Below are 27,950 nucleotides of genomic sequence, written 5' to 3'. Positions count from 1 at the left end.
AATTTTATGGAGGGTTATTATTGTATACTTGAGTCTTTACTTTTCTGGGCTCAATACAAGTCTTACTATCTTGATTCAACTTGAATAAAAAAAATCAAACAAACAAGAATTGTGACTTTTCTATAGTCTATGGCATTTAGGAGAGTAGAAAGTGATTTGTGTGTTTCTGTTGGCAAACAGAGTTAAATATGGAGCATTGCATCAGTTTTAAAAAGTAAAAACAGCCTAATTTTGTATGATAGAGAAGAGACTGACACCAACAAACTCTCCACAGTAAAACCAGACTGCAATCAAATATGATCTTATTAAATGTTAAATAAACGCCCTCTACTGGAGAAAACAACAACGTGCTTAACAAACTAACAGCTACAATAAATACATTTTTTATCTACACTTTGAGTGGTCACCACTCAAAACATCAACTCCTGTTAAAAAATAAAATGTATAATGCAATATTTTTATATTTTGGTTTTTGTGCAATGTGATTACACTTCTATAAGTATCCACTAATGGGAAAATATATGAATCAGTTAGAGGAACTTAATGATTGAAGGATGGTTTTAAAGTGAGTACAAATAAATAAAACCTGATCTAGATGGAAAATGTTTGCCCTTATCCTCTTCCTTGTGATATATCACTTTAGAATCTCTTTTTAACAAATTTACATGGTAAAGACGTACTTCTGAAGTGTCAAGCTTTTCAGGATTACTAGAATATTACAGGCAGGTGAGAGATCTCTTCAGAGCGAGATCGAGGTTGGAGCAAATCTCTGCAGGAAAGTAGACATTGAGGACCAGAGTTGAGGAGCCCTGGTTTAAGGAGAAAATCAGATGTCCCTCGCATCTTTCTTCACACAATGCTGCCATCTGCTCAGGGCTCTCCGGCAGGAAAACCCAAGTCAGCAGCTTGGTCTGGGGCAAGTCCTGTCCCACAACTGGTTTGCATAAACCCACACTAGTTGCCATCTTTTGTTTGAACTTTTATTGTGTTGAAATGTGTTTTGAATTACAGTAACAATGCCAAACAGTTCCTATATCACACCTGTGCTGCTAAAATGAGGTCTGCTGTGGAAAATATGATACAAATATATTTGATACATTGCACAACACATCAAGTTAAGTGACACTTTCTCTTTAAATTGTATTCATTTGCATTCATGTTTACAATCAAGAATAATTATTATTCATTAAATCCATAAGCACACTTTCAGAAATGTTTGATGAGGAACCGATAAATAAATAGCACACCTTTCTGTCACTGACAAACAACATATACAGAGATGAATCTTTTTGCCCCTTATCCCTGGGAATGATATCCCAATTTCTTCTATTTTTGGCTTTGTTGTTAGTGCACTCAGAATGTCCTAGTATGAACATACAGCTAAATGATTACATTATTTGGAGTGCTGTTTGAGTGTTACTGAGTCATTAAATAAATTAAATTAACCATATATATGATAATGTTCACACTGCTGCAATTCTTTGACCTTGCTTAAATAAATAAAACAAAAAAAACCAAATATGTATCATTGCTCTATATGTCTGAAATATTTGGCTTGTCTTCCCTGTCACCATTTTACTTCAAAAACAATTCAAGTCACTATAAAGTGAATATATTAGTTGAAAACCTGAGTATGAGATATTTATCTGAAAAAAAAAGAGAAAAGAGCCACTTCAATGTTTGAACACAAAAGCAGAAAAAGTGAAAGTCTGAATGTACAGCAGCACAAAAAGGCCACAGGTTTTCCTGGATCTCCTGAAGAACATTTCTCGCCCATTCACATCCGTTCTGGAGATTAAGGCAACAGTGCATGCATGCATCCCAGCACAAACACAACAATCTCAATATGTGATATAATTATCAACCCAAAATAAAATATCTTCTCTCAACAATGCAATTTAATCAGAATCCCAGAGAGCATGCTCCGTCCTGTTTAAATGATCATTACAACAATAACTCTGTACATGCCTAAGGAGGATCAGCCCTCTGTTTAAAATATTTTAAAATGATTTTCCTTTTGAGAAATGAGAAAACAAGAAGAGAAAGATCACTTGTTGTTAGCTTTGTTGTCAAGCTGGAAAAGATCCAGGAGATCAAGCATTGCCTGTCTAATGTTGCTTCCAAAGCGGTGAGAGTCCTGTAAATCACAAAAGAAGGGAACATTTTTATTTTACATATATACACAATTATTACATCATATTATGAATAATTTGAACAATATTATCAATTTTATTAAACACTACCATTCAAAAGTTTAACGTTGCTGAGATTTTTTAATGCTTCTGCACCAAGGCTGCATTTATTTGATCAAAAATACAGTAAAATCAGTAATATTAAAAAACAAAACAAAAAATTACAGTTTAAAGTAACATTTATATTTTAATCTTTTTAAACCATTACAACTTTATGAATGTCTTTAATGCCAATTTTGATCAATTTAATGATCAATTGGATGCTGAATAATTAATTTCTTAAAAACATCTTAAAAACTACTTTATATACGATTATTAATTGTATAAAAAAAATAACAACTATAATTATTATTACGTTTACTTTATCATATTTTATATTACATTTGAGATGTAATAAAGTGAACTCACGGTCTCAGGGCTGGAGTGTTTGCTGGATATGTGGAAGTTGATGAGATCTTCTCCAAGAATAATATATGATACACCATAACCATCATCAGCAACCTAAATAACACACATATTGGTCATGTACTGGCAAAAAACAACATATATTTTATTTTATTGTGTATTGTGTTATGTATATATATATATATATATATATATATATATATATATATATATATATATATATATATATATATATATACACACACACACACACACATACACACACAGTTGTGCTCATAAATTTACATACCCCTTGCAGAATGTACAAAATGTTAATAATTGAAACAAAATTGCATGTTATTTTTTATTTAGTACTGTCCCGAATAAGCTATTTGACATAACATATGTTTAGATATACTCCACGAGACAAAACAATAACTGAATTTATAAAAATGACCCCATTCAAAAGTTTACATACCCTTGAATCTTAATACTATGTGGAATTTCCTGGATGATCCATGACTGTTTTTATAATTTGTGATAGTTGTTCATGAGTCCCTTGTTGGTCCTGAGCAGTTCAACTGCCTGCTGTTCTTCAGAAAAATCCCCCAGCTCCTGCACATTCTTTGGTTTTCTAGCATCTTCTGCATATTTGAACCCTTTCCAAAGGTGACTGTATGATTTTGAGATCCATCTTTTCACACTGAGGACAACTGAGGGACTCATACACAACTATTACTAAACGTGAAAACATTTACTGATGCTCAAGAAGGCCACACAATGCACTGAGAGCCGGGGGGTGTAAACTTTTGAACAGGATGATGATGTGTACATTCTTCTCATTTTGTTTAACGATTATATTTTTTGTTTAGTACTGGGACTTCAGAAGCTACGTAAATACTTACACGTTTCCCAGAAGATAAAATAAGTATGATTTACCCAATTTAAATAGTTTACACCCCCCGGCTCTTACCACCCCAGACTTTCACAACACTTTGAACCAAGAGTTGAGATTTCACTGAATCATGAACAGACAGAGTGCCCGAAACAAAATGTTGAGCTTACAGGTCCAAAACCACCTCCGCTGGTGACGTATTCTGGATGCTTCTTTAAATCAAACAGATCGAGCTGCTGGAGAGGAGTCTGACTGGTGGACAATCTCCAGGGCTGGGACAACACCTGCAACAAACCCAACCAATGTTTTTAGCCAGCAAAATATACATGAAATGGATTTAGCTTGTGCTGCATCTCACACCTCTTTGAGGAAAGCCGAATCTTCCCCGAGGTACTTTGACACCAGGTAGAGGCAGAAAAGATGGCGGTCGATGCCATTTCCCGTCATGGCCAGTCGGTATAAATCCTGGTGCTTTTCTGCCGCCACCTTCAACAGGTTCAACTTCTCTTCTCTCTAAGAAAAAAAAAACCATGGTGGAATTATCAGGAATAAACTAACACACTGAAACGAGCTAGCCATCAAACTAAGTCCCACCGTTGCTTTGTCATTCATCATGGCACTGACAAAATCACAGGTTTGACTGGTGCAGGAGCGTACGGTCTCAGTGCGGCCCTCTCTAAACAGACGCGTCATGGAGGCTTCGTACGTCAGGCAGAACTTGCCTTTATCCTGCGGAAGGAAAATCTGAACATATAGCACAGACACCTGAGGAAGAATCCAGAGAATTGTAAAAGAATCGCTCGTACCCTGAAGTGCGCCAGCTGGAGGGCGATCTGAATGAAGCCGTCGGGACTCGTCTTGCATTTCTTGATCAGGCCTTTGCCAAAGTCCTTAAAGGGGATGATGTGCATGTCAACATCGTCCGCCAGAGCTTTAGCCACTTTCAGAGAGCCGCTGATCACTGCCTGGCACTGTGAAGGAAAAATTATGTTAAATTCTGAAAGCAAAGTGTGTTTAAAATGGACAAAACATTTGAAGTGACCTCCTCTGGGATGTCCCACTGCAGTCTCTGGGGTCCCGGCAGGTTGGGATGGGAGTTTCCTTTGCAGTGTCCGTCCTCAGTATAGCCCAGTCTCACTGGATCTGATGACAAGACATGCTGCCACAATAGAAACAACAGGAAAGGTTTAAAATGTTTGAACACCATAAACTTGTCTGATTTTCACACAAAGCTATATAATGACATGAGAAGACTTGAAATAAATAGTGCAAGAGTCATATTAACCAGTTTTACAGTGATTATGTTAATGTAGGAGCTTGACAGTCTTAATTGTCATCCACTTTCATTTGTATGAACAAGAACAGCCAGGACATTCTGCTAAATATCTCATTTTGTGTTTGAAACCGTATAAGGGTGAGTAAATGATGACAGATTTGTAATTTTTTTGGTCAACCGTCCCTTTAAAAGTATAGTTCCCCTGAAAATGAACATTGTATCATCAATTACTCACCCTCATGTTGTTCCAAACCAGTGTGAGTTTCTTTCTTCTGCTGAACACTAAAGAAGGTATTTTGAAGAATGTTGGTAACCAAACAGCTGACGGTAGCCATTGGCTTCCATAATATGGACGGAAAAAAGAATGTTATGCAAGTAAATGGCTACCGTTTGGTTACCAACATTCTTCAAAATACCTTCTTGCTTTATTGTTAACAGAAGAAAGAAAGAATTTTTTTTCTTGCCAAAACAGTTCATCCATCTCAATATCTCAATAAATTGGATTATTCACCTCCCACAAATGGCCAACGATGGGCGCATCGGCCCAGGAGTGTTCTGCATTCAATCCCATAGTGCCGTTCTTGAACACAATCAGATTGAAAGACTTGTCAAACCACCTGGAGACAAAAAAGAAAAAAAATGAAAACCTTTCAAAATGTTGGGGTCTGAAAGGTTTTATTAAAGACATCTCTTCTGCTTAACAAGAACTACAGTAAAACTGTAAAAATGTGAAATATTATTCCAATTTAAAATAGCTATTTTCTATTCAAATATATTGTAAGATGTTATTTATTCCTGTGATGCAAAGCTGAATTTTCAGGATCATTTCTTATTATTATCAATGTTGAAAACTGATTTTGCCACTTTTATAAACAGATAAATTGTTTCATAAATAGAAAGTTCTAAATCAAATAAATGAATAGAATTTGAATTGCTTAATGAATGAATACTATTAAAGAATATGTTTACTCACCCCAAACTTTTGAAGATTACAATAAATGAACATTCTAATAAATTCTAATCAAGCGAGGTCGTAGTCACCTGTCGTAGCATTTTCCGTGGAGCAGAGATTTGCCGTAGCTGTCCAGCGACTGCACTGGATTCTCTGGATCGTAACGCTGTTCGCTGTCATCCAGAGTAACAAAGAAAGCCGCCTTCTCCACGGCATCCAGAGACTGCTTGTTCTTCCCTCGACTGAAGAACTGTGAGCGGGCTTTGGCCCAGGGAATTCTGGGTAATGAGGAACAAAAGCAGAGATAAAATCACCTGGCTTTTAATGGGCTTTATCACATTTTAATGAACAGAAAGAGAAGAAACAACATCTGTTTCATGAATTAAAGCAGCATTTCGTAGATTTTGCAGACACAGAATGTTTCCAGCTCAAGTCCACGGATAAAATAAACTTTATTTCATGTATTAATGCAATCTCATTGACTATGATATTTAAAATATATTTACAATATAATTTTGTATTATTAATTACCAAATATTTTTATTTTAAGTATTAAAAAAAATTAATTAAAAATTTATTTAATTAAAAAATAAGTATATAAAAAAGTAATAATAATAAATAAAAATAAACAATTTAAAAAAATAATAATAATAACTCGCCTGTCGCCCGCTGTTAAGGCGGCCAGCAGCTCCTCTCCTGGCTGAGGTTCAGACTTGTCGGCTAAGATCCTTTCGATCTGCTGCTCAACTTCTCGAGGCAACAGCAGCCGTCCGTCATAAAACATCCACACTTTGTAAAAGCGTCCCTTATGATACACGGCGATGTGTTTGCTCTCGTTCATGTGCTGAAGGACGTCTGATGAAGAATTCGGACATGAGGATGGAGGTGTGTCAATGTGCATGAAAACAATCATTTAAAATAATTGATCAATTATTCGTACAGTTTAAATTTGGCAAAATGTGTCATGTTTAGGCTGTATTTGTTAAGGGTTAAATGATTAATGGTGGTCAGTAGACAATGACGAGAAAAGCAAAAGGTGAGGTGAGAAAGGCAAAGTAGATGATGAGAAGGAAGGCCAAACGAAGGCTTGTTTTTCTGTACTGGATTTGCATAAACACATTATAAGTGCATTATACATAGACTTATTACTATTAACCAAATAATTAAACGAATGCACATTAAATATTAATATAGATAAAATTATTTATGCAGGAAACTGTCTGCCTGCAACATGATTCAGATTTACATACATATATATAACTATATACAGTATGTCACTTTATATATAGTATTATGTTTTTAAATTATTTTAATGATTATCATATCATTAGACATAATAGAAAATTATTATTATCATCATCATTACTGATTAAGCGTGTTAATTATGTATTATTATTGATTATTATTATATTATGTATTTTATTGTTTTAGGTTTTCTGCATTAATAGTGTACATGCACTCTCAATTATAGTTCAACATTAATTATAATTAATTATAATGATCTTCATCATCATCATAATCGTTTATACAATTATTATTATATTGTTATTCATATTCTTTTGCATTAATAGTATACATGCACTCTAAACGTGTTAAGTTATTCAAAATTATTTTTATCTATATTTTAATTAGGGTTGCAAAAAGTTGGAAAATTTCCAGTAAATTTTGGAAATATTCCAGAAATTTTGGAAATTTTTCAGTGATATTTTAAATTGTTAAGTTATTCGTTTTAGAAATTTTTGAATTTTTTATTTTTGTTCAATAATTTTTTATTTTTAGTTTTATTTAGTTAGTATTTTTTTTTAGTTTCATTTAGTAAGAATTAGTAAGTGACAGCACATCATCATTATTACGTTATTATATTATATAAATCTTCTAAATGGTATTGCTGTAGATTAAGTCATTGAGTAAAGTGTATTATTAGCTACTAAACTGGAATTAATTCAGCGTTTAAAACCTCTTGAATGTATTACAGTATGTTATAAATTAGTAGCAATAAAAACAACAATCATCTTTGATTGGCACCAGCAGATGGGTGTAAAAACATGCTATTTCCTGTTCTCCATTCATCCCGTCTCAGATAACAGGTTAAACATTAAACCACACAAATGTTGGTTGTGAAGTGAAGCAGGTGATGGGGAAGCTCTACCTGATTCTACACCGGGTACTCGACTGGTGTTGAACATACGCTCGTACTGAGATGAGCACAATGGGATTGTGTTTAACACCATGAGCTGTGAAGCAGAACGGAAGGTCAAACACAAAAACAAAGAAGAAACCCAAAACACCTGTAGAGGAAAACTGGAAACTAAAAAGAAAAGAGTGGAAGGAGTGAAGGATCATCAGGAGAGATGAATTCAACATGATGAGCAGCCGCCGGATAACAGCACAGCAGCCAAATGACAAAACAGCCTACATTAATATATAACAGTCAGGAAGATACAATATGTGATAATTGAGGATTATTTGATAGTGGTTGTCTGATGGGCATTTTCCAATGGTTCAGGCGAATTTGAAGAGTGTGTGACTGATGAACAACATACAGAAAAAAGAAATAATGCCTTCATGCTGTAAATGGCATGAAAGCGATTATAAATAAATAACACTTCAAAATTATTTTTAAATTACATGATTTGTAAAAAAAAATATTATGTGAATGATAAGTAATTAAAATCTACAGTATAAGATGTATTATTAATAATATGAATAATATTATGATGATTATTATTATTATAATTAATTTTTATTAGGGCTGTCAGTTAAATGCGTTAACTTAATTAGTTATGAAAAAATAACGCAATTTAAGTTAACGCACTGGCCCCGCCCCCAGACATATACATCATCTTACATTTTACAAAAGATATTGGGGTAAAAAATATTTGTCTCATATTTTTTTCATATGATATCACACAGGCAGAGAAAGCAATATCACATGAGCGTTGTTTTTGTCCTGAATATCATGAGTTTAAATGTGATACAACAGTTTAGTAAATAAGAAGTTAATATTGTGTTATAGTTTAAACAAAGTATTGTCTGTTTTTGCTCAATTTTGCAGAGAAATTACCTTTAAAGCCACAGCAGAATTGCGTGTCTCCGAGCAACACAGCTGGGATTTGTTTCTGAATGAATCCAGGTTTTGAACTAATCATGTGAACCAATGATTCAAAGCCCCATTTATAAAGAGAGCCGTTAACTTCATCCCTGAATGAATCAGCTGTTTGAATGAATCAAATGAATGAATGAATAAATGACTCATAAAGACTTTGAGCGCCACCTGCTGGCAGTTTTAGTTTCTTATTTCTTATCATTTAGTGATTTTATTAAATAAACTAAGACATTGAAGGTGTGGTTCACTTGAGAATTTAGTTTTCTCATTTAACCCAATAATGGCTTTAAATGATCTTTTGTGGGAAATTTCACAGCAAAATCTAATATGCGATTAATTTGATTAATTAATCGACACATTGTCTAATTAATTAGATTAAAATTTTCAATCGACTGACAGCCCTAAGTATTATGTATTTTATTTTTAACTATTTAACTATTTCTATATTTGACCAATATATTGTTGTATCACTATTATTGATATTATTGAAAGTGGATAAAGAGAAGAAATCCAGAAGTGCTCTTATATTATGAAAATTTATATATATATATATATATATATATATATATATAACACTTATGAGATATAGATATATCATAATTATATAAAAAATCATGTACCAAAATTCAAATAAAGGAAGTCATACAGGTTGTTAATGGCATTAGCGTGACTAAAATGAAAAATACTTACTAAAATACTACTAAAATTGTAATTATACTACTTAAAAACGATATATAAATTATATGACTTCATACAATTAAATAATGTTATTATAAATATTATAAAATGTTATTATATGATTAATATAATAAAAAGAAAAATAATAATATTAATAATAAATTCAAATAATAATAATAACATATAAAATATATGATTTATTATATTAATATATAATTAATTATTTTTTTAATTAATTTTTTTAAACTGTTTACCTGTTTCTATATTATTATATATTGGTGTATCACTATTATTGGCACTGGATATTATGGTTATCATCTGCTACTGGTATGAAGTTGTGTCCAAGAGAGATTTGGTGTCATTAAATTGTATAATATCATATAAACCATAATTAAATCCACTATCATTCACCCTGCTCTCTAGAAATCAGCCAATAAAAAGCCCTTATCAGTCGACTACTGAGTCAATTAACTCTGCATTCTCCTGTCCGCTGTGCTGTTTTCCTGAGGCTGAGACTGAGGCGGCCGCTGCTGGAGCTGATGAAGGGTGTGGGTCAGATCTGGGTCAAGACGGACGAGCCCCTCCTCTTACCTGTCTCCAGCCCGGGAATACGGGACGTGTTAAACATCCGCTCCCACTGCGCCGAGCACAGCGGCACTCGCTTCTCCAGCAAGTATAACTGTGTGTGTGGTGTGTGAGCGCACATAGCAAACACAGACACGTCCGGGAGCGAAGAACAAAACACAAGATCGTTTATGAGAGGGATGCTTTCACAGTCATGCACACAGAGTTTGGGCGGTTAGAGAGAGACAGGCATGGTATGACATGACAAACAGCCTTTTTCAACATGTGTCTACTGATTTAATCATTATACAGTATAAATAAATACAAATATAAACAAAAAAAAAATCAAACAAAAAAACAGACACAAACATGCACTAAAAGACATTTGATATGAAGTAGGAGGTAAGAGAGACCAGAAGAGAACATGTATATACTGCACACACATACACATAGTCATATAATATATAATAAACACCTTGTGATAGTTAAAGCTCAGTTTTCAGAAGTGGTTAATGTTTCATCTGAATTTCTGAGTAGTGCTTACCGCCACTGACCCATAAATTACCTAGACCTATGAAACCTTAATAATTACACTTAAGGGAATAGTTCACCCAAAAGTGCATTTGATAACTTTTTACTTACCTTTGTGTCATTTCAAACCTCTGTGACATTATCTTGTGTAACACAGATGATTATGTTTGTTGTGGAATCTACACTCACTGGTTTGATCTGTGCTCTGTCCAGTTTTCTTCTGTACATCATGATGGCGTGGATGGAATTACCAGCACGGGCAGCTGGACGTGTAGTGGGGATCACATAGAGGAAGTCCTGATAAAGACAGAGAAAGTGATTGTCACTCTCCTGAGATACTGCCATTGAACACTGCTATGAAATTATTATACAATAAAGGTAAAAATAATAAAGGTGAAAAATAATGTTAATTTCATATTTTGATGAAATTCTTTTTAAATTTCACCTTCTTGATTTTTTTGACAATTTGACTTTCTTTTTAACAAAATCAGTCTTACCATTGCATAGTAGTTGCTGTTGACCATGATTGGCCCTCGACCTCTGAGGTAAATATACTCCTCCCACCAGTCGCTGACCTGAGAGGATTACAGTACAGTCAAATATAGAAGTTCATAATTTCATAATACAAGGTATGTGTAACAATCAGTCCACTGAAGGCAAGTTGTAAGAACCCACGTGCAGCTTTTACTTAAAATGATATCCAAAATCCAAACAAAGAAAGACTCTACTTGGAATGAACAGACTTGACTTGGCATGAACAGAAACACAAACTCACCAACAGCAGGTTACACCAATCATACTCGACCAGAGACAATGGCAACATGAAGGTTATAAATACCAAACAATAAGGGTCACAAGACACAAACCAACCAATGGGAATCAAGGCACCCAAAAAGTCCAGGAGGGTGGTGGAGCAGAGGTGGAACTAGGGGAGGGACGGAGGGCCAGGCCCATGCAGGGGAACAGGACCTGTATCATGGCACGGAAGAAGACCAGGACTGAGGAGCAATGGTGAACCTGGACCATGGGGCAATGGGAGACCTGGGCAGTGGAGCCATGGTGAGCCACCCTGCAGCTCACCACTGGCCCTTGTCTATCATGGCCTCCTAATAATCCCCATCCTCTTGATTGGCTCTATGACTCTCTATCCTCTCCACCTGTGTGTGGTTAGCGCACTGGCGTCATTGTCCTGTGGCTGCCGTGGGTGTACAGTAATACACAATAAAGCGCTATATAAAGGCATCATTAGGGTTGGGACGTTTTCAAAAGAACAGGAACCATGTGCAATTTATAAGTTTCAGTTGCAAAAATGGTTCTGGTGCGACTTGTGACCAAGTGCTGTCAGCATCCTTGCGCTGGTGTTTCCCGTAAAGGATGTCACAAACCAAATAACAGAAACGCTGACCTGCCTCTTTAATTATTGAGCACATCATTTCATAAGATGAGCACTCAACAGACGCGCTGCATCTTTAACTACCGAACACGTTGTTTTGTGTGACTGTACATGTACCGGCAATGCACAGCTCCTGCCGCCACTAAATGACATTACATTTGTCCCATTTTATCATTAATATATAACGCGGTACTTTGATGCCACACGTGACAGTGACATGGCATCGGTGCCGGTTCAAGTCAGACAAAATATCTAACCGGCATACACTGCTTCAAGTCAGTCGCCGATTGATTGAACGCACCTGATGGCAACACGAGGGCTATAAATACCAAACAGTAAGGGTCAAAAGACACAAACCAACCAATGGGAAACAAGGCACATGACTAAAGCAACCAATCACAACATGACACGAGTAGCACATGACATGATCACATGACAGGAACATGAAACAAGGCAAAATATCAAAATAAAAGACCAGAAAACCTAAACAAGAAACAAAACCCAAACCCCACATTACAGTATGACACAAATCTCAAATAAAGGTATCTTAAGATTCATTATTTAAGAAGCTTCATGCTATTTTGCAAGACAGGCAAACTTGAAAAAAGGTTGATGCATTTTTATAATGAAAAAAAATCTTCCCAAAATCCCTCAAGAAAATCTGGTGAGAGTGATTTTGAATAATAAAAAAAGAGCAGGCTTACATAATTGGAGGCCCACCAGGATTTGAGCTTCAGGTACCATTGCAGTCTGGGGCCCAAGTTCTTCTCAAAATCCTTTGCCAACCCCTCCATACGTTTGTACTGTTCATCATCCATCAGAGGACGAGCTGAATCAAGATACTGAAAAAACAAACAAACAATAAGGATGTGAAGAAGTGAGGGTGCTTAAAAAGAATTAATTGACCTATTAATAAATTAGATCTTTTTAAAATGCAATAAAAATGCATAGCTTACTCTTCTAACTGTGTCTTTTACACGAGGCACTGGTAACCGTGGTAGTGAACTCTGGAAGCTGTACAGCATTGGCTTTGGCCCCGAAAATAACTTCACCAGCACCTGTGTGAATAGCGTTAATACTGGGTCAAGAGTCAAACATGAGACAAGCATGATTCTTCCAATAATAAAACTAGACAAGTTCTAGTGAACAGCTATATAGCAAAAGCTGACAAAATGTCACAGAGAAAACTTCCAAAGAAATATGCAATTATCAGAACAGTGCTGAAGTTACGTTATAAAACAAACTTATTCGACTTTGGACTCTCTCTGAATATACTCTAGGAAATATATACAAAGCTGGGTGTGTTAAAGGTATAGTTCACCTGAAAACCAAAACTCTGGGTCATGTGGACTAAAAAAAATGGCCAATATTTCCATAATATAGCATATTATATGGTAGAATTATTCTTTTAAGTGATCGATTCTCCATCAAGGCCACACTCACCAACCAAATTTTTGTTTTTAAGTTCAAAGATCCATGGCGATTGAACATCCAGCCATGCCAGGACAGCAAGCACTTGAGGACATTTCTCATTACGAAAGTCACAGCAATCCACAATCCGGTCCCAATCAGCACACCACCAACAACACGCTGCCCTTCTTCTGTTACGTACTTACTGCAGGGAAACACAGCTGTTAAGTTAGAAATTAACTGCAGTGTCCTTTCCAGTGCACTGTAATCATTAGTTATTATTAGTTTACTAATCATTTTTTTAATTATTAAAATGATAAAATATTTAATCAGCACAGATCACTACTTCAACACTAGTTAAGGAATGCTAAGTAATGATTTCTTATTATCAGCACTGTATAGGTATAATAAGATTTTCAGAGACATGGAATTGTTTGTTATGGCTACTCATAAAATAGCTGGTGATGTGCGTGTGATATACAGTAGTAATAAAACACATTTGTTGTATAACATTGTAATCTGTTTTGAAAATCTTAGATTGAAAGAACTACAAAGAGAAACATCTGATTCCTAAGCTTTTCATTAGCTATGAAAACAACACAACAAACACAAAACAAACAAATGCAAAACAAAACAATAAATGTACTAGTTAAACTACAAAGCAAAGAATCAGAGCTTTGTTTTATATATGTCTTTGGACAGGTATACTTTTTTAACAAAACAAAACAAAGTAAGAATCAGACCTTTGTGTTTGCATATGTTTTTGGACTTTGAACAGCTATACTTCTTTAACATCAACAACAACAACAACAAAAAGCAAAACAAAACTAGATAAAACTACAAGCAAAGAATCAGACCTTCATGTTTGCTTATTACTTTGAATTTTGGACAGCTTTACTTTTTCCTATTAACAACTTCCGGTCAAGATTGCTATGTTATTGATTTATTTACAGGATATCTTCCAAATGTATCATAATAAATTGCTAATAATTAATGACAAAAAGGTGACTGTTGTTCAGTGGTTTACCTGATTGGTAGGTGTTTTGACAGTTTAGTGACCATCCCTAGGGAAGGATCTATTTTGGCATATTTGGTGGTGGACATGTAACCCACCAAAACAACCAGGAGCCCCGAGGGACTTCCTGGATAGACTCCAGTCATGACACCATTCTACAGAAACACGAAATAATCTAATATTAAACAAATATTAATCTAATAAGACAAAGTTCTATTCAAATGGGATTGGCAAACATTTTCAAAGCACAAACTATCCTGAAAAAATAAATTATATACAGTATCTCTTTAATCAGTTGGATAAGGAGGTCATTTGTGAGGTCACCTTGAACCTGATGAACCTCTTCTTCCAGGAGTGGAGGCCAGACAGGTAGATCTGGCGCAGGGCCTCATGACACAGGTGCAGGTCGATGCCATCAGGAGTGACGGTGAACTGGAAGGCCACCGCCTGATGCGCTTCTGCCATGCTGACTGTACACTCACACTGTGACAAAGAAGAGTAAGACAGCAGTTAGACAAGAGTCATAATCAACATAGGTAATATACACGACTCACAGTCCTGAGGACTGTGCTGGAACTTTCTAAATGTTTACTATGGTAATATGAAGAAAAAAAAAAACAATAATGGTTTCATTTAGTAATATTGAAGACAACTAGTGAAAATGCTATTTATTTAATGCAACATTTTCATTACAAATTATATCAGCATATACGTTTTTCACAATTTGAATGGAAGGAGTCAAATGAAATAAAGGAATAAGTCGCAAACAAATTTGCAGAAAATCTTCTTGCCTTCAGTCCATCCAAGTTGTAGATGAGTTTGTTTCTTCATCAGAGCAGATTTGGAGAAATGTATGGAGAAATGTATCATTACATCACTTGCTCACTAATGGGTCCTCTGCAATGAATGGGTGCCGTCAGGTTGAGAGTCCAAACAGCTGATAAAAACATCACAATAATCTACAAGTAATTCACACCACTCCAGTCCATCAATTAACGCCTTGTGATGTGAAAAGCTGCTTATTTGTAAGAAACAATTCCATCTTTAGGGTGTTTTAACTTTAAAATGTAGCTTCTGTCCAAAGTCAATAACCCACATTATTGACAATCCTCAGATTTCTCTGCCTTTACGAAGAGGTCATTTTATCCCTTCTTTTGCCCGATATTCACTGTTTTTCATTGTGCTTTCTTCAGTTGCACTTCGGCGACTGCGATAGTGGAACACTGTTCTCCTTGCGGTGAAATGCGTGGAATTGTGAAGCTCTCTATTGTTTTGCCCTACGAGCCCTGTGAATCCCACTCGTCTAAACTCGATGAGTGGATTCTGAGCAGCCCAAATTCGAGGCCTGCGTGGAGAAAGCTGCCCTTTTTCAGTGATCTGCATCATGAGATCTCCAGATCTCCAGACTTCACCAACCTAGTGGTTTCCGTGGAGCACACGACCATTTGTAAATTTTTTGGGTCTTACTTCCAGTCTCATTTGCTTCCAGCTATATTCAGCTTACAAAACCACTTATATATTGCAAATTGGTGTCTTAATATATTATTTTTGTGTATTTCTTATTATGTAAACACACAGGTTTGTTGTTCAAACAGATTTTCCGTGTTATTCTTTACAAATTTGGGGGGGGGGGGGGTTCATACGCTCTCCTCATTTGGTTCTTTCACATCCACCACGCCTCCCTACTCAGCGCGTTCCAGTGTGCAGTAATTGTTCAGTCTCACTCTTTTTTGACGTGGGGGATCGGAGATGCACCAGGCTTTCAGTTCAGTTCTGTCCTGTCACAACTCCACCCCAAACCCCTTCCCCCCACTTCAGTGGGGTTCACCTGACTGTAATGAGCAGTGCCTCAGAGGCTTCTGTGCTACAGCAGGAGCTATCTTCCCTCCTCCACAAGGGGTTTACAGAGGAGGTTCCTCCAACTGAAGTAGAAAACGTCACTGTTTTCTCATCCCCAAGAAAGATGGAAACCTACGCCTAATCCTAGACCTTTGCATGACCAAACTTCTTCCTTTACAAAGGGAAGTTCAAGATGATGAGTGCGGAAGGCTATTATGTCACAGATTTCGTGCAGGAGACTGTTGTCACTGTTGACCTGAAGGATACCTATTATATTCAGGTTGCTCGGCGCCACAGGAAGTTCCTCAGGTTCGCCTTTGGGGCAAAGGCTTACCAGTACAAGGTTCTTCCCTTTAGCCTGGCCTTGACACCTAGGACATTCAGAAAGTGCATGGATGCTGCTCTGGCCCCATTGAGGCCCCAGGGCATCTGTGTACTCAATTACCTAGACGATTGGCTCATTTTAGCCCACTCCATGAAATTAATGAATTACCACTCTCTTTTGCCACATTTTATTTATTGGCCTAAGAAAAGAATGCCAAAAAAAGAATGTTCTGACCCCCTGACTGTTTTCTTGGGGGTTCACTTGGATTCCGTTCAGATGCAGGTCCGTCTAGCTCCTGCCTGGATTTCCAGCCTCAACACATGCTTGGCCCAATTCAAGCTAGGCCATCAAGTTTCAGTGAGCACTTCCTGGCTTCAGAATGAACTCCAAAAAGAATGTTCTCATCCCCTCACAACAGACTGTTTTCTTGAGGGTTCACTTGGATTCCATTCAGATGCAGGTCCATCTGGCTCCTGCATGGATTTTCCACCTCAACACATGCTTGGCCCGCTTCAAAATGTACACCAAAATGTTTCTGTTAACAACCGCCACAAAGTTTGTGAGCACTTCTTGGCCTCAGAATGAATGCCAAATAGAGAGTTCTCACCTCCCCTCACAACATACTGTCTCTCTGACGGGCTGGGGAGCGATCTATGAGGACACACCGGCTTGCAGAGTTTGGACGGGAGAGTTCCTCTCTTGGCACAAAAACAGCCTGGAGCTAAGAGTCTTCTATCTGGGACAGATACACTTTCTCCACTCACTACAGGGGGTATCACATGATTGTCAGGAAGGACAACATGGCGGTGGTATCTTATATAAACTGCCAAGGGGGGTTCCCAGTCACACACCCTAGATAGGCATGCGCGTCTTCAACTTTGGGCTCAAGGTAGACTCCTTTCCCTGAGAGTGGTTCACGTCCTGGGGGCCTTGAACCTCACAGTGGAACTTCTGTTAAGACAGAAGCTCAGATCAGGGAGATGGATGCTGAAATGCCAAACAGTAGCCCCGATTTGTGACTTGCTAGGCAGGGCAGAGGTGGGATTTTTTGCTTGTTAGTAGTTGTAGAGATGCCCACTTTGGTTCTCCCTGAGTTCCCCAGCATCTCTGGGTATAGATGTGTTTGCTCACCGTTGGCCGGACCTGAAACTGTATGCATTTCTGAGTGTCAAGTTGAATTCTGGCATTGTTGTGCAGTGTTCTGGCAGTCTCAGACGTGGTTCTCGGAGATTATTTTTCTTCTAGATCACCTTCCTAGTGGGAGTTTCCGATCAGAAAAGTTCTGCAATGTCAGGTTCAAGGCAAGATCTGACACCCTCAACCTGAGATCTGGAAGCTGTGGGTATGGCTCATAAAAGGCCACCAGCTTTTACTAATAGTCTTCCTGCTAATGTTCAAGAGCCTGTCGCTAGTGCCAGAGCCCTTTCCACGAAGAGGCTGCATTCCTCAAAGTAGAAGGTCTTTGAGTCATGGTGCCTAGCCAGTCTGGAGTTCCTGCAAGAAAAAATTGCGGCGGGAGTGGTTGCTACTACCCTGAAAGTTTATGTTGTGGCATCGCCTCTCGGAGAGAGTTGGATGAAGTTCACCTGGGGAGACATTGGTTTGTCTCCATGTTTATGCATGGGGTTCGGTGTCTGAAGCCATCACGCCACCTTGGAGTTCCTTCTTGGGACATGTCAGTCGTCCTGGAGGGCTTAATGGAAGCTCCTTTTGAGCACTTAGGGAGTCAGCTCCAGAGCAGATTTTGACTCTCAAGGTTACTCATATGTTGGTGCTAACTTCATTTAAAAGAGTTGGGGATTTGCAAGCTCTTTCTGTCAGCGAGGTGTGTATGGACTTCACGCCAGGCTTGATCAAAGTAACCTTACGACCCAGGTCAGGCTATGTTCCCAAGGTTTTGTCCACATTATTTTGCTCTCAGGTGGTAACCCTTCACTCTTTCTATCCTCCTCCTTTTGCTTCAGGAGAGGATTAGAGACTTCACATGCTCTGCCCTGTCCGAGCTTTGAAGCTCTATGTGGACCACTCTAGCCATTGGAGGAAATCTCCCCAGCTGTTAATATGCTTTGTTGCTGGCCGCCGTGGGCTTGCCGCACTGAAGCACAGAATTTCTCACTGGGTTAGAGATGATATTTCGCTGACATACGAGGTGTTAGGTCTTTCTCACTTCTCAGTGTTCAGGCACATTCCACCAGTAGTGTGGCTTCCTCTCAAGCTCTTTTTTGGTTGAGTTACTTTAGAGGATGTTTGTGTATTGGTATGATGGTCTTTTTTGATATTTTTCATCAAGTTCTATAATTTTAATGTTGACACGGCTCCTGGTTCCTGGGTCTTGTCCACTTGAACCAGCCGTGGTTACTATCTGGTTCATCATCAGGCCAGATATGGCAGCGATTTAGCTTGGTTTGTTTGGTATATCGTTCCCATTGCATCATAGCTATGCAGCGTCGAGTGAACCAATGAAAGCGTCTCATTCCCTACTCAGAGAACATGGGTTACACAAGTAACACAAGATGTTTTTGACTGTTTTTTTTTTTTTCTTGTAAACAGTGCTTGATCTGTGCACATTTGTCAACTGATTCAGACCAGAGAACTTTTTCACTGGAGAAACAATATTGTGGTATATATCGTATTTATAATATATTACTGGTTTGAAGTTAACGACAAACCTGCAGCTTTCTATTTCACAGGATGTTAATTGATGGAATGGAGGAGTGTGGATTACTTGTGGATTATTGTGATATTTTTATCAGCTGTTTGGACTCTCTTTCTGACGGCACCCATTCACTGCAGAGGATCCATTGATAAGCAAATGATGGAATGCCAAATTTCTCCAAATCTGTTCCCATGAAGAAACAAACCCATATATTTACATTAACATTTACATTTAGTCATTTAGCAGACGCTTTTATCCAAAGCGACTTACAAATAAGGACAATGGAAGCAATCAAAATCAACAAAAGAGCAATGATATACAAGTGCTATAACAAGTCTCAGTTAGCTTAAACGCAGTATATGTAGCAAGCGCTTTTAAATAATATAATAAATAAAAAAGAAAACAGATAGAATAGAAAAATAATACAGCAAGCTAGTGTTAGAGGTCTTTTTTTTGCTTTTGTTAATTGTATAATAAATTAAAAGAAAACAGATAGAATTAAAAAAGATTAGAAACCTAGTTAGATTTTTTTTTTTTTTTTAAGAATAGAATTAGAATAGTGAGTGCTAATGTTAGAGGGTAAAATAAAGATGGAAGAGATGTGTTTTAAGCCGATTATTGAAGATGGCTAAGGACTCCGATTGAGTTGGGCAGGTCATTCCACCAGGAGGGAACATTTAATTTAAAAGTCCGTAAAAGTGACTTTGTGCTTCTTTGAGATGGCACTTGTGGAGCGCAAGCTTCAAGAGGGCACCTAAGTCTGAAGTAATGAATTTAGGTAAAGGGGTGCAGAGCCAGTGGTGGTTTTGTAGGCAAACATCAATGCCTCAAATTTTATGCGAGCAGCTATTGGTAGCCAGTGCAAATTGATAAACAGAGGTGTGACGTGTATTCTTTTCGGCTCATTAAAAATTCATCTTGCTGCCACGTTCTGGATTAATTGTAAAGGTTTGATAGAACTGGCTGGAAGACCTCCCAAGAGAGCATTGCAATAGTCCAGCCTGGACAAAACAAGAACTTGAACAAGGAGTTGTGCAGCATGTTCCGAAAGAAAGGGCCTGATCTTCTTAATGTTGAATAAAGCAAATCTGCAGGACCGGACAGTTTAAGCAATGTGGTCTGAGAAAGTTAGCTGATCATCAATCATAACTCCAGGGTTTCTGGCTGCTTTTGAAGGAGTTATGGTTGATGTGCCTAACTGGATAGTGAAATTGTGATTAAAACAATGGGTTTGCTGGAACCACAAGCAGTTCTGTCTTGGCATGGTTGAGTTGAAGGTGATGGTCCTTCATCCAGTAAGAAATGTCTGTTAGACAAGCTGAGATGCGAGCAGCTACTGTCGGATCATCAGGATGGAATGAGAGATAGAGTGGAGTGTCATCAGCATAGCAGTGGTATGAAAAGCCATGTTTCTGAATGACAGAACCTAATGATGCCATGTAGACAGAGAAGAGAAGTGGTCCAAGAACTGAGCCCTGAGGCACCCCAGTAGTTAGATGTTGTGACTTGTACACCTTACCTCTCCAAGATACTTTGAAGGACCTATCTGATAGGTAATACTCAAACCACTGGAGTGCGGTTCCTGAGATGGCCTTTGCCAGTAGGGTTGACAGGAGGATCTGGTGGTTAACAGTGTCAAAAGCAGCGGACAGATCAAGCAAGATAAGTATTGAAGATTTGGATTCCACTCTTGCAAGTCTTAAGACTTCATTCAGTCGCTGAATTACACGAACAATGTTTAAGCTACAAACCACTGATTTACTACAAACACAACCATACTATTATACACTTGTGAAATGGAAATCTGCTTAATTGTATTTAATGTGTACTTGTAGTGCACTTTGAATCTTGAAATATAATGCAGATAAAATTAAATTAAAGGTTATTTAAGTATGCTTGAAGAGAGTTCACTGACTACTCTATGTCTCTTCTTTACGCAATTAAATACACTTTTAAAAAGTGCATTTTGCAATCATGTCAAATCAAAAGTTTTAAAGTACATTTTAAATCATTATTTTAATAATATTTTATCAACTGAAGCACATGTAAAATACAGAATTATAGTTTTTTAACTGTAATTAGTAATATTACATTTTAAGATAATATATTTTAAATGACTAATTTATACCATTATTACAAATATGTCATTACAAATATATTTAAATACATTATATTCAAGTTTTAGAAATTACATTAAAATATATTTTAGCGTAAATCAGGACATTTAGCAGCTCACAAATCATATTTCAAGACAGTAGAAGTAATTGTGAAATTACTGTACATGATTATGCAAATTCTTACTAAAGTGAGTAAAAAACACTCTAAAAGTCATCTAACTGCATTTAATATATGTACATTTAAACTATCATACATTTTCATTAGCATGCAATGAAGTGTATTCTTTGAAAGTATAGTATTTCCGTAATAAGTACTCTTTTTAAAAGCATGTCAAAGAGTACTTCCTTCTCACAAGGTTAATGAGAGATTGCCAGATAATAGTGGCCAAGTTTTAGCACTAATGTTGTGCTAATGTGGAGTCCTTGGAAACTAATTGCAAATGTCAGTAACCACATGTTTTCAACACCATCTGAAAACAGTTATAAAACTACACAGATGCTGTTGCACCTCAAGCACAAACACCTAAAACAAAGTAAATGTATTAACATCCTTACCAGCAGGACACAGCAACATCTCAACCTATGAATATTTAAAAGTTTGTATTTAAATGCACAATAACTACTCAACTGTTCAGCATGCTATTTTAAAGTGCTATTCTATTGTCATTAAACATTTTTACTGTCATTATTATTATTATTATTATCAATAATAAAGTGTACTTAATTGTGTAAAATTGCTGTTGTTATTATTATTATAAATTACTACACACTTTCTTGCTCAACGATCACCCAAACCTTTCCGTAATATTATCATAAGATGGTAATAATTGTATAACAGTGATATTAGCATTATCTAGCGCAGATTGAGTTACTATGAAGGTCATGTTTTGTGAAAGGGCGCTACGTTATGTATTAGCAAGTCAAATCTCACCCCCAGCAGCGGTGGTCACGTGACGCGCCGGTGCGGATGGAAACTAGGCGAAAGGTCACGGGACTGTGTTGACGTTATACGCTGCTCTACGCCATCATGGCTGAATATGTTTTAATAAGCTGATATTAAATATTCCGCAACGTGTATCAAGTTATTTGATCATACAATAGAAAATGGAACACATGTTTGTATATTTCTTTTTACATAGTTACTGCTCTACGAGCGATCTATCCAATTAAATGGACAGCTCACCAAAATATGCAAATTCATGATACTAACGCTATCCCAAGCCTGTAAGACTATTTTTATTCCGTGGAACACAGAATGAAACGTTAGCCAGAATTTATGGAATTGCATTCACTTTCACTGCATTATTTTTATTTTCCTTCCAGTGAAAGTGAATGTGACCGCGTGCTGATACTGCATAACATCTCTTTAGTGTGGATGTACATCAGGGTTAGTAAACAATAATAGAATTTTACATATTCCTGATTTAAATCTATAACATACGGGTTATTAATATCTCTAAATGTAACAGATTAGGATGTGCGCGAAGCTATTTGATTTGTTGTATTACGTCATTCAAAATAATTCTCAATTAAACTTACTAAACGTTACTCACCGAGACAAATCGAAAGTATGTAGCAAGAGGACAAACACTTTGACAAGTTCCCTGATGACACTGCAATCAATAACTAAAATCAAACATATTCCGACGCAGTTGCTGCGCGCACATAACAACAGTAACTAAGTGAACGTCATTCTAACTGTTCTCAGCTCTGTAGAGATGCCCTGGCCTCGTAAATGTAAAGACACTTGGAGTGTGTTTATATACATAAAAACATAAATGACATCCTTTCTTGTTTTATTCAGAGAAAAAAAACTGCGTTGCCGTCCGGGATCACCTTGTGTTTTCTGTGTCATACCGTAAGGACGAGAATATACCGGGCAGGCGCTGCGCTCGTGCACTTTCACCTACTTCACCGGTGCACGAGCTCCACGGTCAGTCTCACGCAGCTGCTTAAAATACAGTTGATTCTTACCTCCGCGTCTCTTCCTGAGATATGGACGGTGTGGATTACTGCTTGACTTCGGGAAACGCACCGTTTTGCCGCCGCCTGCTCTTTTTAACTGTTAGCTATGAATGAATGTAATAAGGGTCATTCTAGACCCGCCCCTCGCCGTGACGTCACGCCGCAGAGATAGCGGTGCCCTGTATGATTGTACATGTGACATCAAAGGATTATGATTTTTTTTTTCTCGGATGTGCAATTATAAACAGGGAAAGTGTGTGTGTGTGTGTGTGTGTGTGTGTGTGTGTGTGTGTGTGTGTGTGTGTATATATATATAATATATATATGTAGCCTACAGCTCAGGGACATGCAGAGAGTTCCTCAGGGGCAGGGGGTTAAATGAAAAATAAGGGGCAATGAAAAAAAAATAAAAAAAATTATGGGTCAAAAGTTTGGATACATTACTATTTTATATTTTTGCAAGAAGTCACTTATGGTCATCAAGCCTGCATTTATTTGATCAAAAATTTTATATACTTTAAAATACATTTAAAGCGATGCCAATTTATTATCAATGTTGGAAACCTGTGATTCTTTAATAAATACATTACAAAAAAAGAACAGCATTTATTTAAAATATAACTTTTGTTTTGAAAGAAATTATTTTTTTATTCAGCAAGGATTTGTTAAATTGATAGAAACAGTGATAGTAAAGATAAATATAGTTAGAAAACATCTCTATTTTGAACAAATGCTGTCCTTTTTAACTTTTCCTTTATCAGTGAACCCCAAAAAGTAGGTCTATCACAGGTTACAAAAAAACCTGTACCAACATTGATAATGAATCAGCATATTAGAATGATTTCTGAAGGATCATGTGACAATGAAGACTGGAGTAATGATGCTGAAAATTCAGCTTTGATCACAGGAATAAATGATGTTTTAAAGTATATTAAAATTAACATTTTTTTTTTTTTAATTGAGTACAATTTAATTAATCTGTTTAAATACAGTGTTTTCTGTATTTTGGATCAAATAAATGCAGGCTTCATGAGCAGGAGACACTTTCATAATTCTGTTTAATTATCAAAAATGGTAATATAATAAAAGCGAGGTGTGCTGTGATTGGCCAACTATCCAGCGCATTGTGATTGGCCGAATGCCTCAAGCTTGTGACGGAATTGTTACACCTCTTAAGATATTGTGATGCCTTGTCCGGCCGGAGCGATGAGACATGAACATAAAACCCATTATAAACATGATATAAACAAGATTTCTAGTCTTGTTATTTATTTATTTGTATTTTTTTAAAGGTAAAAACAAAGTAGTTTCGCTTTCTCAACGAAACAACGTCAAACAAAAAAAGCCTTGAATGAGCGAAGGCCGGAGGTGTGGCAGGCAGATTCTGTGAAGGAGTGTACTTTGGTCTTGCAGCAGTCACATGTGATGACATGGCGGCGGCGGCAACAACAATACTACAACGAGAATAAAAGGTATGCCTTCTTTCTTTGCGTGAATATCTGGGCGGTGTTATGTAAATCTTCCCATATACTGACGTAGAGATGTGGGGGCGTGTTAGAACGAGCCGTTTCAGGGGGCGTGGACGAGGGTTAACTTTGATAAAGAATATCTCTTTGGATTTGAGACTCCACAGAACTTCTTTATTCACCAAGAGCTTGTAACACTCCAAAGAGAAAGGAAAATTTGAAATGGCATCATATGACCCCCTTTAAGGCAAACACGTACCTCATTTGTGCAGATGGTAGAGAGGACAGGAACTGACACAGGGTCTTTCTTCAAAAAAAGACGATCCGCGAAACTGGTTTGCACTAGTCCCCAATTCACAAAACTGTCCGGTGAAAAATTTTCCTTGCAAACATATTTTCTGTGTGTTTTTGTAAGACACCGCAAACCAGCAGCATGCAGCCAAACTTCAGCTCTGGTCGCGTCGTGGGGAAACAAAAACAACACTTTTGTGTTGTTGCACTGAACAAAGGCACAAACACGAGCCATGATTCTAAACAACAACAACGAGTGCTAATTTACAATGCATAAATACTGGGATAGCTCATGCAAATCACGGGACAGTTATTGGATTAGACGAGTCCTTTGTCATGTATAATTGCTCATTAATAATGGGAGCTCAACCCAATGACGTAAATGCGTAATGTGCAGCCACGCAGCCAATGAGCACTCAAATGACTCGGGTTTATGTCACATGCCTTGAACGTAACTTTTTAAACCGGATGAACGAAATTGTCCCAAAAAGTGCAAAAATGACCAGTTTCCACTTTGTAACATATTTTGTGACAGCTATTACTGTTTTAAGCAATGTGCAACACATATATATCTGTTAACATCTCAAAAAATGTGTTTTTGGGTTTCATGACCCTTTAACAAACAGCATCTTCACAGCAGCAGATCTCAGTTCAGATGATACTCCTCCAGATATCCTGCTTGCTTTTAAAACTTAGTCACACTGAGGACGTGAATATTACAGGTATTTACTGACCTGATTCAAAAAATGTATTTTTATATTTACAGAAACAACATTTCTAACAGTTTGTATTAAACCAGCATCACAACAAAACAAAACAGAGCACAGTGAAACTAATCTTCTTCCTCTGAGGTTTAATGGTGTTTTGCAAACAAGCGTCTGTGTTTTAGGGCCACCCGCTGGACTGGAGTCGAGAGGAGGGGAAATATGGGGGAAAACTGGTTTGTGCGTCTGTTTCATTTCGTCATATTCACACGGTTTTAAATAACTGATTGAACAATTCAGCTTTAAATGATTCAAGATAGTATTTCACTAGTTTGTTGTTTCTGGTTTTGAATTTTGTGCACAGGTGCGTTGGACAGAGGGTAATAGTGGAACTGGGGGCCTCAACGAGGGGGGCCTACAAAGATATATTGATAATCCATAATATTCAAAATGTGTTTTACCCCCTGGATCGCTAACCTAACCCTAACCCAACCCATGAAAAGCGACTAAGCTAGTTTTGGGCTAGTTTTAAGTAGTGTGTTTTGCTGTTAAAACCTGGCAACCCTAAGAGAAGGAAAGAAAAGCTGCAGGAGCCAGGAGAATTTCTAGTTATTGTTTTTAGAACAAGAATGCATAAGCGTTCTTATCCCTTTGCCTCGGTAATGTCAAAAATACCAGTACTAAGTGGAAACTTAACTTAAATATGTGATGTTACCAGTCTTTCTTAAATAGATAAAGGCAGCTGCATTCAAACAGTGTCATACGTGAAAACAAACACGAATAATGGAGTTTATCACTTAAAAAGGCATTGATGTTCCATAAAGAGCACAAAAAAAAAAAAAAATACAAACCACCACAAAAATAGTTTTTAGACAGTTTTTTTTTCTTTATTTGCTGAAAATGGAAGAGACAGAAACATACCTGCTCCTACACCTCAATAAAAAAAGAATGGCAGATATTTAGGCCAAAGTGGGTGAAGATAAAAATATTTGTCATTATTTGATCTTTGTTAGGCCTATTAGAAAATAAGATTGTTCCCATCAAGCAATAGCCGCCATTTCACCGTTACGGTTAACTATAGACCTGATATAGTCCCTCTATAGCTACGTCCACCAATAAACCATATTAAATCATATTATGTTCATTATACTCCCACCCACATTAACTTGAGCCTTAAACACTGTTGTAATTATGTCCTTGGAAAAGCTTCTCCCCTGCAAGAGGTCCCTGGCTCTAAAAAGGCATCCATACGCAGCAGAGAGTCTGGTGTGGCAGGTGGAACTGACTTCTGTCCATCTCTCATGCTTCTCTGTCTTTACGAACTGCCCTGAAATACATTTGAAATATAAACGATTACTATAAATATAGATATATATAATATATATAATATAATATAAATATAACCTAGCTTCAATACTCATTTTGGCTTCTGTGGTGAACATATGATCAGATAATACTGCCTAGACTGATATTTAGTGTTTAGTAAATCGTTTCAAAGAGTGTTTTTATTAATTATTTAGAATTTTTAGCTTCGTTTAGTTTCACATGATTTCACGTGATCGTGTGAGATTCTGAGATAAGTCTATTTTACTACAGGAACAAACAATTCACACAAGATAAAGTTCTGAAAATCTTACATTATTGTAAAATTACGTGTTTTAGTGACTAATTTAAACAACTATCAACATAAATGTACATGTCAGTTGGACCTTAACATGCACAAATTAACCAACAGGGATATATAAAAACTACAAAACGGGGAAAATTGGGGTAATTTAACGTAATATAACGTTTTATGAATTTTTTGAAATTTTTTTGACTTAGTTTGAAAAAATGTTAAAATTTAGTATGTTTACATTTCTTACCTTTGGCTTGGCACTTTTGAATAATTTTGAAAAAGGACAGGGGCTTGAGCCCCCAAAGCCCCAACAACCCAAAAAGTTAAAAAGAACAGCATTTATTTAAAATAGATTTTTTTTAACAATATACACTACCATTCAAAAGTTTGGGTGTCAGTAAATTTTTATTCTTTCTTTTTTTGAAAGAAATTAAAACTTTTATTCAGCAAGGATGTGTTTAATTGATAAGAAGTGATAGAAAAGATTTATATTTTGAATAAATGCTGTTCTTTTTAACTTTTTATTCATCAAAGAATCCTGAAAAAAGTATCGCAGTTTCCAAAAAAAATATT

The 27,950-nt window shown here is 36.7% G+C and overlaps 1 protein-coding gene across 5 annotated transcripts; it reads right to left on the bottom strand.

The window, feature by feature from the left end:
* Positions 1-966: 966 nt before the first annotated feature.
* On the bottom strand, positions 967-23,465 carry LOC109051144 (carnitine O-palmitoyltransferase 1, liver isoform-like). Of its 5 annotated transcripts, none has more exons than XM_042752662.1 (19): positions 23,308-23,465; positions 14,721-14,879; positions 14,409-14,551; positions 13,415-13,586; positions 12,928-13,029; positions 12,676-12,813; positions 11,076-11,153; positions 10,768-10,875; positions 10,075-10,162; positions 6,359-6,554; positions 5,789-5,977; positions 5,259-5,364; positions 4,514-4,630; positions 4,278-4,442; positions 4,066-4,200; positions 3,832-3,984; positions 3,642-3,755; positions 2,601-2,693; positions 967-2,137 (listed from the first exon to the last, which is right to left on the bottom strand). In XM_042752662.1, exons 2-19 carry the CDS (start codon positions 14,859-14,861, stop codon positions 2,048-2,050), a joined length of 2,328 nt encoding a protein of 775 aa, XP_042608596.1. In that variant the 5' UTR covers positions 14,862-14,879; positions 23,308-23,465; the 3' UTR covers positions 967-2,047. The 5 variants fall into 5 exon arrangements, with proteins under 5 accessions (XP_042608596.1, XP_042608598.1, XP_042608597.1 ...); XM_042752664.1 differs by lacking the exon at positions 10,075-10,162 and adding an exon at positions 7,849-7,933 and having other exon boundaries at positions 23,308-23,464; XM_042752663.1 differs by lacking the exon at positions 23,308-23,465 and adding an exon at positions 22,887-23,132.
* Between the last annotated feature and the right edge of the window lie 4,485 nt (positions 23,466-27,950).

Source organism: Cyprinus carpio, chromosome B25 (genome assembly GCF_018340385.1).
Source record: "Cyprinus carpio isolate SPL01 chromosome B25, ASM1834038v1, whole genome shotgun sequence".
NCBI classification, from domain to species: Eukaryota; Metazoa; Chordata; class Actinopteri; order Cypriniformes; family Cyprinidae; genus Cyprinus; species Cyprinus carpio.
This window is presented reverse-complemented; position numbering and strand designations above follow the sequence as displayed.